The sequence below is a fragment of the Jatropha curcas genome, chromosome 3 (genome assembly GCF_041381405.1).
Source record: "Jatropha curcas cultivar XTBG-Jc1 chromosome 3, XTBG_Jcur_1.0, whole genome shotgun sequence".
Classification (NCBI taxonomy): Eukaryota; Viridiplantae; Streptophyta; class Magnoliopsida; order Malpighiales; family Euphorbiaceae; genus Jatropha; species Jatropha curcas.
Genome location: NC_143153.1, coordinates 32818264 through 32833356, shown reverse-complemented (window position 1 = coordinate 32833356; position 15093 = coordinate 32818264). Strand labels below are relative to the sequence as shown.

Genomic DNA, 15093 nt, shown 5'->3' with positions numbered 1-15093 from the left:
TTTTAGCCCAATATCTCTATATCTGTCTCTTCCCACGCCATTTCGAGGCCATAATACTTCCTCTAAGGCATGTAGGAAGCATTCTAATCATTTTTGGGCCATTTCGAGCCGTGCTTCCGGGCCCCAAAATCGTAGGTATGCCCCTTTGGTCTAGAAGCCCTGTGTGAAGGCCTATTCCGGAGCCGATATCATCTTTACGCCAGACGGGCAGCTCGTATAAGCTCTTCGAGGTGATATTTGAAGGTCTTATGGTCCAATCGGTATGCCTATCTCGACTGCCCAGGGAGTCATTAAAAATTGCATACGCCATATAAATTAATATGCAAAATCAGTTCCACTTCGGAAGCATTTGGCAGTTTTAGCCCAATATCTCTCTGTCTGTCGCTTACCATGCCATTTCGAGGCCATAATATTTCCTCAAGACATGTAGAAAGCATTGTAATCATTTTCGGGTCATTTCGAGCTGGTGCTCCCGGGCCCCAAAATCGTAGGTATACCCCTTTGGTATCAGGACCCCTGTGTGAAGGCTTGTTCCAGAGCCGATATCTTCTTTACGCCTAACGGGCAGCTCGTATAGGCTCTTCTAGGCGATATTTGAAGGTCTTATGGTCCAATCGATATGCGTATCTCGGCTGCCCAGGATGTCATTAAGAATTGCATGCGCCATATAAATTAATGCGCAAAATCGGTGCCACTCCGGAAGCATTTGGCAGTTTTAGCCCAATATATCTCTGTCTGTCAGTTACCACGCCATTTCGAGGCCATAATATTTCCTCAAGACATGTGGAAAGCATTGTAATCATTTTCGGGTCATTTCGAGCTGGTGCTCCCGAGCCCCAAAATCGTAGGTATACCCCTTTGGTATCAGGACCCCTGTGTGAAGGCTTGTTCCAGAGCCGATATCTTCTTTACGCCTAACGGGCAGCTCGTATAGGCTCTTCTAGGCGATATTTGAAGGTCTTATGGTCCAATCGATATGCGTATCTCGGCTGCCCAGGATGTCATTAAGAATTGCATGCGCCATATAAATTAATGCGCAAAATCGGTGCCACTCCGGAAGCATTTGGCAGTTTTAGCCCAATATATCTCTGTCTGTCAGTTACCACGCCATTTCGAGGCCATAATATTTCCTCAAGACATGTGGAAAGCATTGTAATCATTTTCGGGTCATTTCGAGCTGGTGCTCCCGAGCCCCAAAATCGTAGGTATACCCCTTTGGTATCAGGACCCCTGTGTGAAGGCTTGTTCCAGAGCCGATATCTTCTTTACGCCTAACGGGCAGCTCGTATAGGCTCTTCTAGGCGATATTTGAAGGTCTTATGGTCCAATCGATATGCGTATCTCGGCTGCCCAGGATGTCATTAAGAATTGCATGCGCCATATAAATTAATGCGCAAAATCGGTGCCACTCCGGAAGCATTTGGCAGTTTTAGCCCAATATATCTCTGTCTGTCAGTTACCACGCCATTTCGAGGCCATAATATTTCCTCTAAGACATGTAGGAAGCATTGTAATCATTTTCGGGCCATTCCAAGCCGGTGCTTCCAGGCCCCAAAATCTTAGGTATACCCCTTTGGTCTTAGGAGCCCTGTTTGAAGGCCTATTTCGGAGCCGATATCTTCTTTACGCCTGACGGGCAGCTCGTATAGGCCCTTCTAGACGATATTTGAAGGTCTTATGGTCCAATCGGCATGCCTATCTCGGCTGCCCAGGGTGTCATGAAGAATTTCATATGCCATATAAATTAATGCGTAAAATCGGTGCCACTCCGGAAGCATTTGGCAGTTTTAGCCCAATATCTCTCTGTATGTCGCTTACCACGCCATTTCAAGGCCATAATTTTCCTCTAAGACATGTAGGAAGTATTGTAATCATTTTCGGGCCATTCCGAGCCAGTGCTTCCGGGCCCCAAAATCGTAGGTATACCCCTTTGGTCTTAGGAGCCCTGTGTGAAGGCTTATTCCGGAGCCGATAGCTTCTTTACGCCTGACGGGCAGCTCGTATAGGCTCTTCTAGGCGATATTTGAAGGTCTTATGGTCCAATCGGCATGCCTATCTCGGCTTCCCAGGGTGTCATTAAGAATTGCATATGCCATATAAATTAATGCGCAAAATCGGTGCCACTCCGAAAGCATTTGGCAGTTTTAGCCCAATATCTCTCTGTCTGTCGCTTAGCATGCCATTTCAAGGCCATAATATTTCCTCTAAGATATGTGGAAAGCATTGTAATCATTTTTGGGGCATTCCGAACCGGTGCTTCCGGGCCCCAAAATCGTAGGTATGCCCCTTTGGTCTTAGAAGCCCTGTGTGAAGGCCTGTTCCGGAGCTGATACCTTCTTTATGCCAGACCGGCAGCTCGTATAGGCTCTTCTAGGCGATATTTGAAGGTCTTATGGTCTAATCGGTATGCCTATCTCGGCTGCCCAGGGTGACATTAAGAATTACATACGCCATATAAATTAATGCGCAAAATCGATGCCACTCCGGAAGCATTTGGCAGTTTTAGCCCAATATCTTTCTGTCTGTCGCTTACCACGCCATTTCGAGACCATAATATTTCCTCTAAGACATGTAGGAAGCATTGTAATCATTTTCGGGCTCTTCCGAGACGGTGCTTCCGGGCCCCAAAATCGTAGGTATACCCCTTTGCTTTTAGGATCCCTGTGTGAAGGCCCGTTCCGGAGCCGATATCTTCTTTACGCCTGACGGGCCGCTCGTATAGGCTCTTCCAGGCGATATTTGAAGGTCTTATGGTCCAATCGGTATGCCTATCTCGGCTGCCCAGGGTGTCATTAAGAATTGCATACGCCATATAAACTAATGCGCAAAATCGGTGCCACTCTGGAAGCATTTGGCAGTTTTAGCCCGATTCCGACCGGTTTTTGGAACCGTCGATTTACGGTTCCCAAAATATTGGAACCAGAACCGAACAGTATACCTCCGATTTCGGTTCGAACCAATTTCGATTTCAGTTCAAACCAATTCCGAACCACCGGTTCCAATTCTGAGAACCGTAATATGGCCATGTCTAGTCTTATCAGACTTAACTAACTCACCTAGTGAGTGTATATTACATCCCAAATCAAACTTAACTAGCTCACCTAGTGAATGTACATCACATCCCAATTTCTCTCGTAACTGGACATGCATAAATTACGAAAAAACAAATCTAGAGAGCCAAAAGGTTGTTTTGAAAATTGAGATTGCCAAAAGATTTTTTTGTACAAATACAAGAGGCAATTGATATATTCAACCTTTTAGATTTGACGAGATTAACTCATGGATCTCACCATTTTATTCCGTCTTTTATTATACCCCAAATTTTAAATCGGGGCACAATTATAACTTCAATTTTAAATTGGGTTATTAAAGGGGGTTAAATTGAAAATAGTACGAAAATTCTTATTATTTTAAATGAATTATTATCCTGTTTTGGAATGCTAATATATTCCAAATTTGAAAATGAAAGTGAGCAAGGAAAAAAAGTTCTTTTGCTAGTTAAGCCTTTAACATCAGTGTCGCGCATATGAGAAGCAAAATTACCTATAAATAGTCGTTATTGCAATTAGATTTCACGAAAAATTGAAAAAGAGGACAAGGAAAAAAAAAAAAATCTGAGACCACATTCACATGTTAAAAAATAGTTAATTATAAGCAAGCATAATACACAAACCGTACAGCAAAATGCACCACAAGGGTTACGTGCTTGGAATTGAGGAACAATTCCAACAAAGAAATATTACATCTCAAAGTTACAGGTTTGCATTTATATGTTTTTCTCTTTCCATTTTCTTTCCAAATAGAAACCAGAAAATGACAGCCCGAGTAGACTCCAAACGACTCGTTATCTACAAAGTAAAAGTAAATCAAGTAATTGGAAATAAAAAGTAGGAAACACAATTGCCTGGTGCAAGAGAATGGAACATTCACTCCAAGGTTTTAAGAAGCCTAAACAAACCAGCTGCTTCCCTAATTCGCGAAAACTCAATGCAAAAGGCTTGAACTTCAATGAAAAGATCCTTGACTGCAAAAGCAATAATCATTGACCAAAATGAACAAACGAAGCTGCCACTGACATAGCATACAAAGATAATTGATAAACCAAATGCAAGCATAGGAAAAATTCAAATCAAGTTCTCAGAGTACATCTTTAAACACTAGAAAAACAAAAAAAAAAAAAAAAAAAAAGGATGTCATTAGACCACTAGCCTATTAATGAACTCAAATCTTCACTTGGTGCCCACCATTATTTGAGCCAAAACAGAGGAAGAGAGAGTTGAATAAAATTAAAAGATTAGTTGTCAATGAACAGAACTTATTGCCATATTACAGTGTGCTAAATATGCATATTTATCATATACTCAGGTGAATAATTGAATACTCAAGAAACATTCGATGTATAACAAAAGGCAATTCTTTGATCGCCAATTACTGAGTACTGACACTCTAAAAAGCACTTCAGTTTCCTAATTGAAAATTTATCATATCCAAAAAACGATATTTTAATATTTAGTGCACCTCTACTGTGATTGCTCCAAATCTGAGCAAAAGAAAACATATATATAAATCATTCAAAAGTCAGTAAGCATAATATCCATTCTAGCGACAATGAATGGTCTCTCCTTTTCTGTTTTTATTTTACCCAAAAAAAGAAAAGAAAAAAAAAAAAAAAAAAAAAAAAAAAAAAAAAAAGAAGTTGCTTTTCTGATTTCCTCATGACAATGAATCTTATGCACCACTAGTTATACTTATAGGTCAAGCAAAAGACAAAACATCTGCAAAAATTGATGCATATGGGCTTATATATGTCAAGTGACTTGTGCATAGGTTATAAAACACGAGTGTAAAGGCATACTGACCATCAATAATTCTATTCCGAATCAGACTCTGTAGAAAAACACAAACAAGTCTGACAAGCCGGTTCTGCATGTACTTATCCTGTAAAACAAGGTAGAGAAGGTGCATATGAATTGTTTATATCCTCCAGCTAATAAAATTATACAATATTCGGAACTATTAACAAATACTGATTATCCAATGATGTGTTCATATAACCAAGGTATCTTGTTTCACGAAATACTGGAGCATCTTCGGATGAGAATTTATCACCATTGACATATTGTGAAATAAATTGATTTTTCATCAATACTGTAAAGTTGCATTCAAATTACTAAATAAATCTAAAATATTTTTACGACAACTAGAAACAAATTTGACAGGCAAGTCCTTTTATTATAACAGGATAGCCAAATCTAGCTAGAAGGAATCCCTTTATTTGATGAGAATTAAGTCAATGAACAGTTGAACACTCTTGGTAACCATTCATATTGAAAAGAAAGTTCTCATAAGGGGGATATCTTAAATGACAAACAACTAGGTGGTTAACATGTAGGTTCCAAGGATTTGTAGAAGTGGTGTGGTAGCTTGAAGACAGAGAACTGGCTTTTCCAAAGAATTACTTTAGCTTTGCTGCTCCCTTTTTTTGTCATATACAAAAAAGTTTCTTCCATTCTCCTACCAAATCTCTTGTCATTGTATAAATCAGTGATCAAAGAGATTGTGGCAAATTAGCAAATCATGTTCAAAAAGAAATGACCTAGAAATGGATCTTGGTCTTCCTTGGAATGTTCCTTCTAACAACAATCAATTTCTAAACAAATTGAAGAACCTAGTAGATCGAATTTGAACTCTAGGACTAGATCACCTGGTAGAATTTCAACCCCTTCCCTATGTGGACATTTGTTGACATTATGTGAAAGATGTACAATCATAAACCAACAAGAGAAGATCCATCATAGACCAATGAGAGAATAGTGCGAAGCCATTGGCAACAGGAAGAACCATTGTTTCTAACCCCATAATGTAAATCCGGCACACCTTAGAAAAGAGTGAGCGGATTCCTGCAAGTCTCACCCTGAATTTGCTACCACCTTCCTCTTCCCTTCTTTCTAGTTATACTGCTATCCACAACAGTTTCCTCTCTCCCGTGACTGTTTCCCATCTCCTATCTAATCCTCTTCCTATTAACTCTCATCATACACCTATAAGATGAACAGTACTGCACCCTGAATTAACCTGTGCAGATTTTCATGGACTTGCTATCCTCAAGTGCTTCAATCATCAAAACTGAATGGACAAAATGAAGTATCAAAGTGTGCAGTGCCATACCTTGATATTTTCACAGGATGAAATACAATTTGTTATATACATGCGGACAAAATCCTTTGGAAGTTCAACTGCTGTTGTAAGCCTGTTAACAACTTCCATTGAGTGGAGACTCATGTCCATATTGACAAGTACCATAAAATAGCTGAATACACATTGGAAAAACAAGAAAAGTTAAAGATAGTATCACTTTCATCAGATATGAATGACAGAGAGAGATTATCTGTGCACAGAACTCATACTCAGCAATTTCAGGAGAATTTATCAACTTAGTAAGAACTTCAACAGCAATTAGGGGATTGTTCTCCACCAATTCCTGATAGCAACAGAAAAATCCTTTCAATTTTAAGCCAAGACAAACTCATTACCATCAATGAAATTCACGTACAGGTAACTTCCTTGGTGTCAGTCCACAGTGATATACAAGCTTTGGGTCATTTGTCAACTCCACCAGGACTTGCTAGACAATGGGATAAGATCAAAGTCATTTCTTTAATACGATTCTAGTATAATGCAGAATACATAGAGACATGCACAAATAAGCAAGCATGGATATTTTGTCTTGAATGAGACTTTCGAACTCCAACAAGCTATCATGAGAATCTATTCATTGTAGGCAATTGCTCAGTCGAATCAAAATATTATGCTCAAAGGTCCTAAACACATTTATGTAAGCTTAATCCATCTAGAGTTAATTATATATTTTGAAGCTTACTGATATGACAAGAACAATTTGTATTCTTAATTCTCGTAATCAATTTTTTTCCCTAGATTGCAAAAAGTGGTCAGGAGAGTAATAAATGCTTCTTATACAAAGGAATAGTAGAAGTAAGAAGAACATTAACTAGAGGTTAAAGCAAGAGAGGTAAAGTGGAGAAATGCAACAGAGTCCCATTGACGTGGACTAAAAGATAAAAAAAAAATAATCGAGTTCAATGACTTGAATTTTAGAATTATATTCCAGATTTTATCTAGGATTTATTTCGGATTAGTATGTTTCTAGTTCTTGTAGAGTTATATTTATGTGCATTTTAATAAATAAGTTGCTGTTGAAGAACTTTGTCCAAGAGGAAATTTTATAATTTAGCTTTGCCGGAGATTTGTCCCTATTTCTTTAGGAGTATTTACATTTACTTTAAGTCTTAGAACCATTGTTGATTTAGGATAATAGTATTCCTTTTATATTATTTTTGAGGTCCAAATCCTTAAGAGAATAACGACAAGTTTTTAAGTCCTATTAAGTAATGGCCATTTAGAAGAAATAGAATAGAAATGTAGAATTTATTTACAAACGAATTCCAAATAGAATTCATTTATAAATGAATTTTCATGTTTGGGATGGCATAACTTGAAACATAGAATTCAATTAAACTCCATATTTTTATGTTTAGAACAAATCTAGAATTGAATTTTTCTTTTCGTTATTTCCTAAACTATTATCCTTAACTTGTCGGAAAAAAAAAACTACTAAAAGAATCAAGTATATATATCGTGTTTATACTCAATATTCAATTTCCAAAATATATTAAAAATAAATTAGTAAAGAGAAGAAAGCTTAAGGGAAAGCTCTATTGATCTGCAATTCAACTAGTAGGAAAGGAGAGAAATAACCAAGATGACATGAGAAGAAGTGATTAAGAAACATCTAGACATGGCAGGTCCTTTTAAAGGACTAATGCAAAATTAGATTTATGTAGCTGACTCTATAACTAACTTCAACTTAAAGCTTAGTTGTTGTTGTAGTTGCGAGAGGAAAGACAAAAACATTGTTAAGAATCCCACATTAAATAAATACCACATCCATGAAAGGCATATAAGGGTGGAAAGCAAGCTTGCTCATTGGTTAGTACTAACCTTTTAGCATTGATTAACCCAAGCCCATGTAAGGCGTTATCAACTTTCACTTCATGAGTTCTAACCTCTTACCAATTCACCTCTACCCTTTCATTTGTAATATGGTATCAGAGCAAGTGCGGCCTGGTCCAATTATTCCTTAGTACACTAGTTTCGCCATTGCGTTTCAATTCAGACTCTCATCTGGATTCCCAATCCCCACAAGGCCCATCCAAATTCAAGGGGAAAAGCCAATTCAATTTCAGGGAGAGTATTTCAAGTTTCAAGTGTCAACTGAATATCCAGTCCCGACTGCACTTGAGGGAGAGTGTTAAGAATGCCACAAATAAATAGCACATCTATAAAGAGCAGATAAAGGTGGAAAGTTTACTAACTAATTGGTTAGTACTAACCTTTTTAGCATTGGTCTATCCAAGCCCAAGTAAACTCATATTATCAACTTTCACTTCATGAGTTCTAACCTCTTACTAATTCACCTTTACCCATTCATTTGAAATAAACAATAAAAGATAGAACAAAGAGAGAGAAAGAGAAAGGAAGAGAGAAAGGGGGAGGAAAAGAAGAGAAAAGAGAAGAGGACACAGAGGAGGGATAGAAAAAATTGAGATGATATTGGCATTTTTGTCTATAAATTTTCTTTAGTTAGTTTCGTGAAATTTATTTGAAAATTCTACCCATTTTTAAGTAAATTTTGATTTAATTATATTCAATTTCATAAAATTGAATTCATAAAATTAAAATATTCCAAATATGAAAATAAGGAATTCACAATGAATTCCACAAAACTTTGTGAAATTCATTTGTTCTGAACAAGGGATAAGGGCTTATCTTGTAATGCTTTATTATCATATTCCCCTTGTGCTCTTATTTCGAGTTGTATGATACAATTCTAATCCTCAAACTATGAGACTTTGTTGATAGGAGTAAGCCCTAGATGCTATTAGAGTGATGCTAGTAGTCCTAGATCTGGCAATCCTAGATTATTTTGAATGTGAAGTCCTAAATCGAGTAGATTATAGGAAAATGATATATATAACAAACCTCAACTATTTTGAGATGAAAGCTTGGTTGATTTGTTTACCTTGTATGGTAGTATAATAAGTATACTCAATACATGCTCCCTAAAACAAGCAATTTTATGTGAATGAGCGACAAGCATTGGTCATGCAAAGCATAATACCAATATATTTTTTAAAATATGATGTATGAACGAAAAAAAGACTTCCATTTTGCTTCCTTCTCCCCCACGCCCAAAACAGTGGAAGTCGGAGAAGAGGATTGAATCACTCCACAAATAGAGAAAATAGGAAATAAACACAACAAGAAAAGTGGACACAAAATCCAACACCGAAAGCAACCACTTCTCTACTATCTCATCCCAATCCTTAACACATAAACGACTAACTAGTAAATGTACAAGCCTCTGACCAGAATATCCTGAATTATAGCACAAAACACACAGGGCAGCATTTAGCCCGCAATTTGAATGCATTATGTTAATTTAGAAAGGTAGAGGGAAAAAAAAAAGAAAAAGTTAATTAGATATAGCTAGCTCACTTGCAAAAGAGGAGGAGCAATAAGTAAGATAGCCATATCTATATCTATAATATTATATAAATTTTCAGAATATGGGGAAACAAAATGATCAAAGAACCATTCTTTCCTTGCTAAGAGTTAAAAACAAAAATACTATGGGGGTCCTGTTGCTTTATTTCATCAATGATTTAGTAATTTCAAAGCTATTTTTTATTTTTATTTTTTAAGTATAACCTTTTTTGTACTCTTAAATTAAATAGTGTTAAGAGCCCAAAGTATGAAAACAAAAGGGAAGGGAGGATAAGATAGAGGAGAAACTTGAGTGACAACAATGACACGCAATTATTTAATTAAAATATTTATTAACGAGTTCCGATTTTCCCAAGGTTTAAAAACTCTCTTTGGACTCTTTGAGCAATATCTAGTCAGAAAATAATTAGAGGTTATCAAATCAATATCTTGTCCATATAAACTCAGTACATACAAAAAAATAGTTGTAGGACCTCTTGTTGTGCAGGAGCCAATGGGCCCTTCAAGGCTTTTGTGATTAAGTCCCTAACAGCTGCTCCTTTGCTAGTATCCGCACACATACCATGGTCCCACAAGAGCTCATGATTGTTGTCAGGGTTAAGCCACACTAGCTGGATGAAACTAGAGACATGTAAGTAAAGAGAAATAAACTCAACTAGTCAATCAAATATTCATCCACATAATGCCCTTACCTCACCATCTTGTATTGGTAACACAGGTGGATGAGGCCTGATCCACTGTGGACCTATTCCCTCCAGTGACAAGTGCACCAACAACCCAGTGAGATTCTCCTCTCTATCTCCAGATCCAAGTTTAGGTTTAGCTCCAGGTTGCAAATCAAACCTACAATGCAACCATTAATGAAATATCTATGAGAAGCATAAAAATGAAGTAATTTAAGCTCAACAGAAAGCCCAAAAACAAGTAGTGCAGAAATAAGATGTCTCTTGAAACAGTTCCCAGATTCTTAAGGAACATACTCTTGTGAATTTGCATCACAATTGCGGGGTACATCAGGGTCTGGCACTATATTTTTCACTGTAGCATTTTTAAATAAGCTATTATATGGTTCAAAATGGACTTTATCACAATATTGTTGCTGCAACTCTTCACGTTGTGGGAAAGCCTGACAATGAAGAGATAAATTTATCAACACAAAAAACAACAACTAAGCCTTGATCCCAAGCCTTAATCAACACAAAATGAAAAATATAGCTGTATGCGTAAAAGTGACAGTATTTGTCTATAAACTTACATGAGCTGAAGAATCAAAGATCTTGATGTAATTTGCAGCAGAATGCTTAAGAAACTGGAAAAAGAAAAGCAAAAAATGGAAGGCTCTTATTCAGAACAAATATGACAAAGAGTAGTCCAGTTGAAAGTCAAGACTAGATTGGCAACTCTTGCAAAGAATATCAGATATGTAATGACACAAACTCCAAAACATTTTGATCTATATTCTGTCACCTGCTATAAGCAATTTCTATACAGCTGAACTCGTAATAATGGGATTTCAAGCTATAATATAAAATCTTGAATCTTCTATTCTACTCTGCAACGATAACTTCAAAATGAATAATCCATCACACACTAGCTAGCTAATGGAGTGAGCATTTCAAGACTTTAGCCAATTGCCCATGTATTGCCATATTCATAAATTTACTAAAAATATCTAAGACAAACTAAAGTACATGGAACCTGGTTTTAAAACTTCACACACATCAACGGCTTCGTAAAATATGCCCAAGTGTAAGCAATGATTAAAAAGCATTACTTAAAAGAGACAAGCAATTATAATTATCAATTGTTAATTTGAATTTTAACAAAAACAAAAAGGGAAATGCTAATCAACAATTAATGTTTAATATTTTTTATTCTTATAAATAAAAATTTTCTGATGCAAGAGAACCTAGACCATGTGGAATGCTAACTAGATAAAAAGTGGGTCCCATTTTTGCCTAAATAAGCATTCCAGCAACCACATCAGCATTATGCACTCAATTGTACATTTTAATTAGTTTAGACACTTAATTATAAAACTTTCTGTTCAGACGCCAAAATAGAAAATTCCAAAAAAGTTCAAACACCAAATATATAATTATCCCTGTAATAAATTGTTAATCTGATATATTCATCAACCCCAACAAAGCATCAAAAGATTTTTCCAACCTTTGTAACATCATAGCCCAAACCAATTTGGAATTCAACAAAGCTACAAGATCATCTAATATAAAAAGGTATAAAGAAAGCTATACCTCCTTCCCACCAGTAGAGCTTCCAGAGCCTAACAATTGGAGAAGAAACGCCCTCTCACATTTTTCAGCCTCATCATCACATGCTGCCTGGACATTGCAAAGTTAAACAGCAAAATAACAAATAATATGGTCATTGCATCACCTTTATTAAAAAAGAAAAAGAATTGAAAGAGACAAATTTCATTGTGATACACAGAAAATAGAAACTACAAAAAAAAAATTAAAAAAAAAAAATGAAGAAAAGAAAATTCCAGAAAGAAGACTAGATGATATCCTTTCACATTCATGAAGTATAAAATTGAATCAAGAGGTAAATGATTTAAGACAGCAAGCTCATAATAATATAATACGCATGCATTTGCTCTTGGATGTAATCAAACGCTCATTTGATTTCTAACATACTTGGCCAGCTAAATGAAATTCATAGTCTTGGGGGTTAACCAAGAGGTCAAAGTGTCAAATACTTTCTGCACAAACAACAAGAACCCTGTATAGAGAAATTAACAATAGGGGAACTTTTAACAATAGGACAACAATACATAGAGAAGTTAACGATAGGGGAACTTTTAACAATAGGACAACAATACATAGAGAAGTTAACGATAGGGGAATTTTTAACAAATAGGACACAATACAAGGTCATTGCATGCAGATACCTGATATATCTCATGCCTGCACAAAGATCCCTATCTAGAATGCATGATCACCATAGAGGAAAGGTATTATAACAACTAATTAAGATAGAAATGTTGCTATACATGATAACATTGCATGTTAAAAAAATTAAACAAATACAAAACATAAATGAAACCAGAATTGAGAACATCCTTATGTAATATGTACACAAGAGAGAGAGACAATACATGGAAACATGCATAGTACAGTGATACACAGAAACATGTAAGGTTAATTATTAAACAAGAAACCCAAGATGTACTGCTAATGTTATTCCAGATTCTAAATATTGTAACAGAAGCTATTTTATTTCAACATGACAAAGTATTGTACAATATTGACGATATGCCCTAAATTTGATGTATAAGCCTCAATTGTCGGCCAAAAAAGAAAATGTCAATTCTTCAATATTGTGTCCTGAAAAACCATCGATTCTTGACAAAAGCATACATAGAAGTTAAATCTCTGCAAATAAACAGAACCAGTCATATGTGATACATATACAAAAACAGAAGGATAGTCTAACATGAACCTCCATATTAAAAATAATGATGGCAGACTCCTGATGCTTTTATGGCCTCCATATTAAAAATAATAATGGACACTCTTGATGCTTTGTTCATAACTATCATGGTGCTTACATTTACAATATAAGATATGAATGGGTTCATGGATGTTGGTTGAGAGGAATAAGCCTGGTGAAGAATAGCAAATGCAATTAAACGTTCAGTAGACTTGAGCATCTTGTTATCCTGCAGTCATGTAACATATGACTTATCATCAGCTATTCATACACTTACTATCAAATAAAGCTTGAATTGCAGACATATGGTTGAATTAATATAAGTAGAGTAATGACATAAAGAATAATGCCTATAACACTTACAAGGAACATAAGGCATGCAAACCAAGTAAATAGTCATACGAAATCCCAATACAATATTAAAATAAAGTACATGATGATACAGAACCAAGCTAAGGGAAAAGAAAAGCATAAAAGAAATTCCTATTGTTTACAAATCTACTTGAACCCTATGATAAAACCTTTGGAATGATTGTAATTTTTCCTCAACCTTAGGCACTTGTGCATGTTTGTTTGGTTAATGAATGAAATTTTGGAGTCTTCGATATTTGATTTGAAGGGAGTATTTTGGAGTACGTTTTAATGCCTTGTATTTGTGTTGGTTGTAAACATAATATGGAATTAGTGTGGTTGTATGGTTGTATATTAAGTTTAATGTTGCTTTGGTTTGTATATGATAGGTTTTTATCATCTTCTGGTTAACCTCAGACTTGTGCTTCAATATTAGGAAGTGGATGCAACTAAACATAATCTCTTGGTGAGTTTGCCTCGAAAACAGACTGTATTTACCTTGCGTAGATGAAAGGACGGATTGGAGATTGAAGGAAGATTGAAGGAACGTGCGTAAGATGAAAAATTATAATGAGAAGCAGACTCAGGCCTGGCTAGGCCGTGCTAAAGCACTAAACTCTTTTCTGCCTTGGCAGACCAAAAATTTTCAGCTTTGGTTCAGTAACTTTAAAAGGCTCCACAGAAATCATTTGTTAACCAAATTTGGCCTTGCATATATAGTTGAAAAGCTCTAGATCTCTACTTTCTAACCTTTTGTTTTCACATGAAAATTCTATCTGTAGCTCCTGATATTGTAAAAATAGTGGAGCAGGGTCAGGACAAGAACAATGGAAGGAGCTCTTATGAGTTTAACTTAACTATAAATGGTTTGATTACTTAGGTAGTAAATCATGGGTGTTGAGTTAACACCTAGTATTAATATATCAGTGCTACAAGTGTTATGTCTTGTATTTAGGTTATGTGATGTTACAAATGTTCTACTGGGGACTACGAATTATTAATTTTCAAGTTAGAATTAAGTGCTTTGTCTTTTTGCATATTTAATATATGATTGGATTTTGTGAAATACGTTGAAATCAAATGATAACTAAACCCCAAATCAAGAATATATTAGCATCAAACGCCAAATCCCTAACCCTAATCCATTCGGATACTTTCACTGTTAGAACAGAAGAAAACAACATCATAGTATACGGTATACACGCATACAGATGGGTTTTACTTGCCTCTAAGAGCAGTAAGAGAGAGTTGCAGACAGAGAAAAAGCGAGCGCGGCCAAATTTCGAGGTGAATTCCGACACAATTTCGTCCATTGGTCGTTGCTCCGATGTTAGCAACGAATGCACCACATTCGATTCTTCAAAGCTCAAAGCCATGGTCTTTTTTTTCCTTCAATTATTTACATGTATCTTAATTTCAATACTCATACCAGTAACAAAAAGACAAGCTTAGATAGACAAGCACTGGTGTACTTACATTGAGAGAACTATAGACGAAGGAGCAATTTGTTACTCGCGAATCCAGGAGGAAAACGATAGAAGGGGAAATGGGGATGATATCCTCTCCGCTGAGTCAGCTGAGAACTTCCGCTAGAACTGAATGTCAGGCCCAATATAACTATGCAATCCATGATCCAAATCTTTTGACTATTGCAATTAGTATAAATGGGCCCATCCAGCTTTTGGCAACCCTCCAATGGGCCCC

At 36.1% G+C, this 15093-nt stretch overlaps 1 protein-coding gene across 1 annotated transcript; it reads right to left on the bottom strand.

Moving 5' to 3' along the window:
- Positions 1-3631: 3631 nt before the first annotated feature.
- On the bottom strand, positions 3632-15022 carry LOC105647034 (CCR4-NOT transcription complex subunit). Its single transcript, XM_089719598.1, has 13 exons — positions 14866-15022; positions 14616-14778; positions 13157-13267; positions 11841-11927; positions 10841-10894; positions 10566-10711; positions 10278-10428; positions 10059-10196; positions 6554-6625; positions 6408-6481; positions 6169-6310; positions 4860-4938; positions 3632-4024 (listed from the first exon to the last, which is right to left on the bottom strand). Coding segments are annotated over exons 1-13 (1317 nt in total). The 5' UTR covers positions 14868-15022; the 3' UTR covers positions 3632-3926.
- Between the last annotated feature and the right edge of the window lie 71 nt (positions 15023-15093).

Excerpts from the sequence above, each read along its gene's own strand:
- LOC105647034 (XM_089719598.1), bottom strand. Across the intron at positions 10,895-11,840 it reads GCTCTACTGGTGGGAAGGAG|TTTCTTAAGCATTCTGCTGC; the intron begins GTATAGCTTTCT and ends TTCTTTTTCCAG. Across the intron at positions 6,626-10,058 it reads TGGCTCCTGCACAACAAGAG|CAAGTCCTGGTGGAGTTGAC; the intron begins GTCCTACAACTA and ends CCCATTGTCTAG.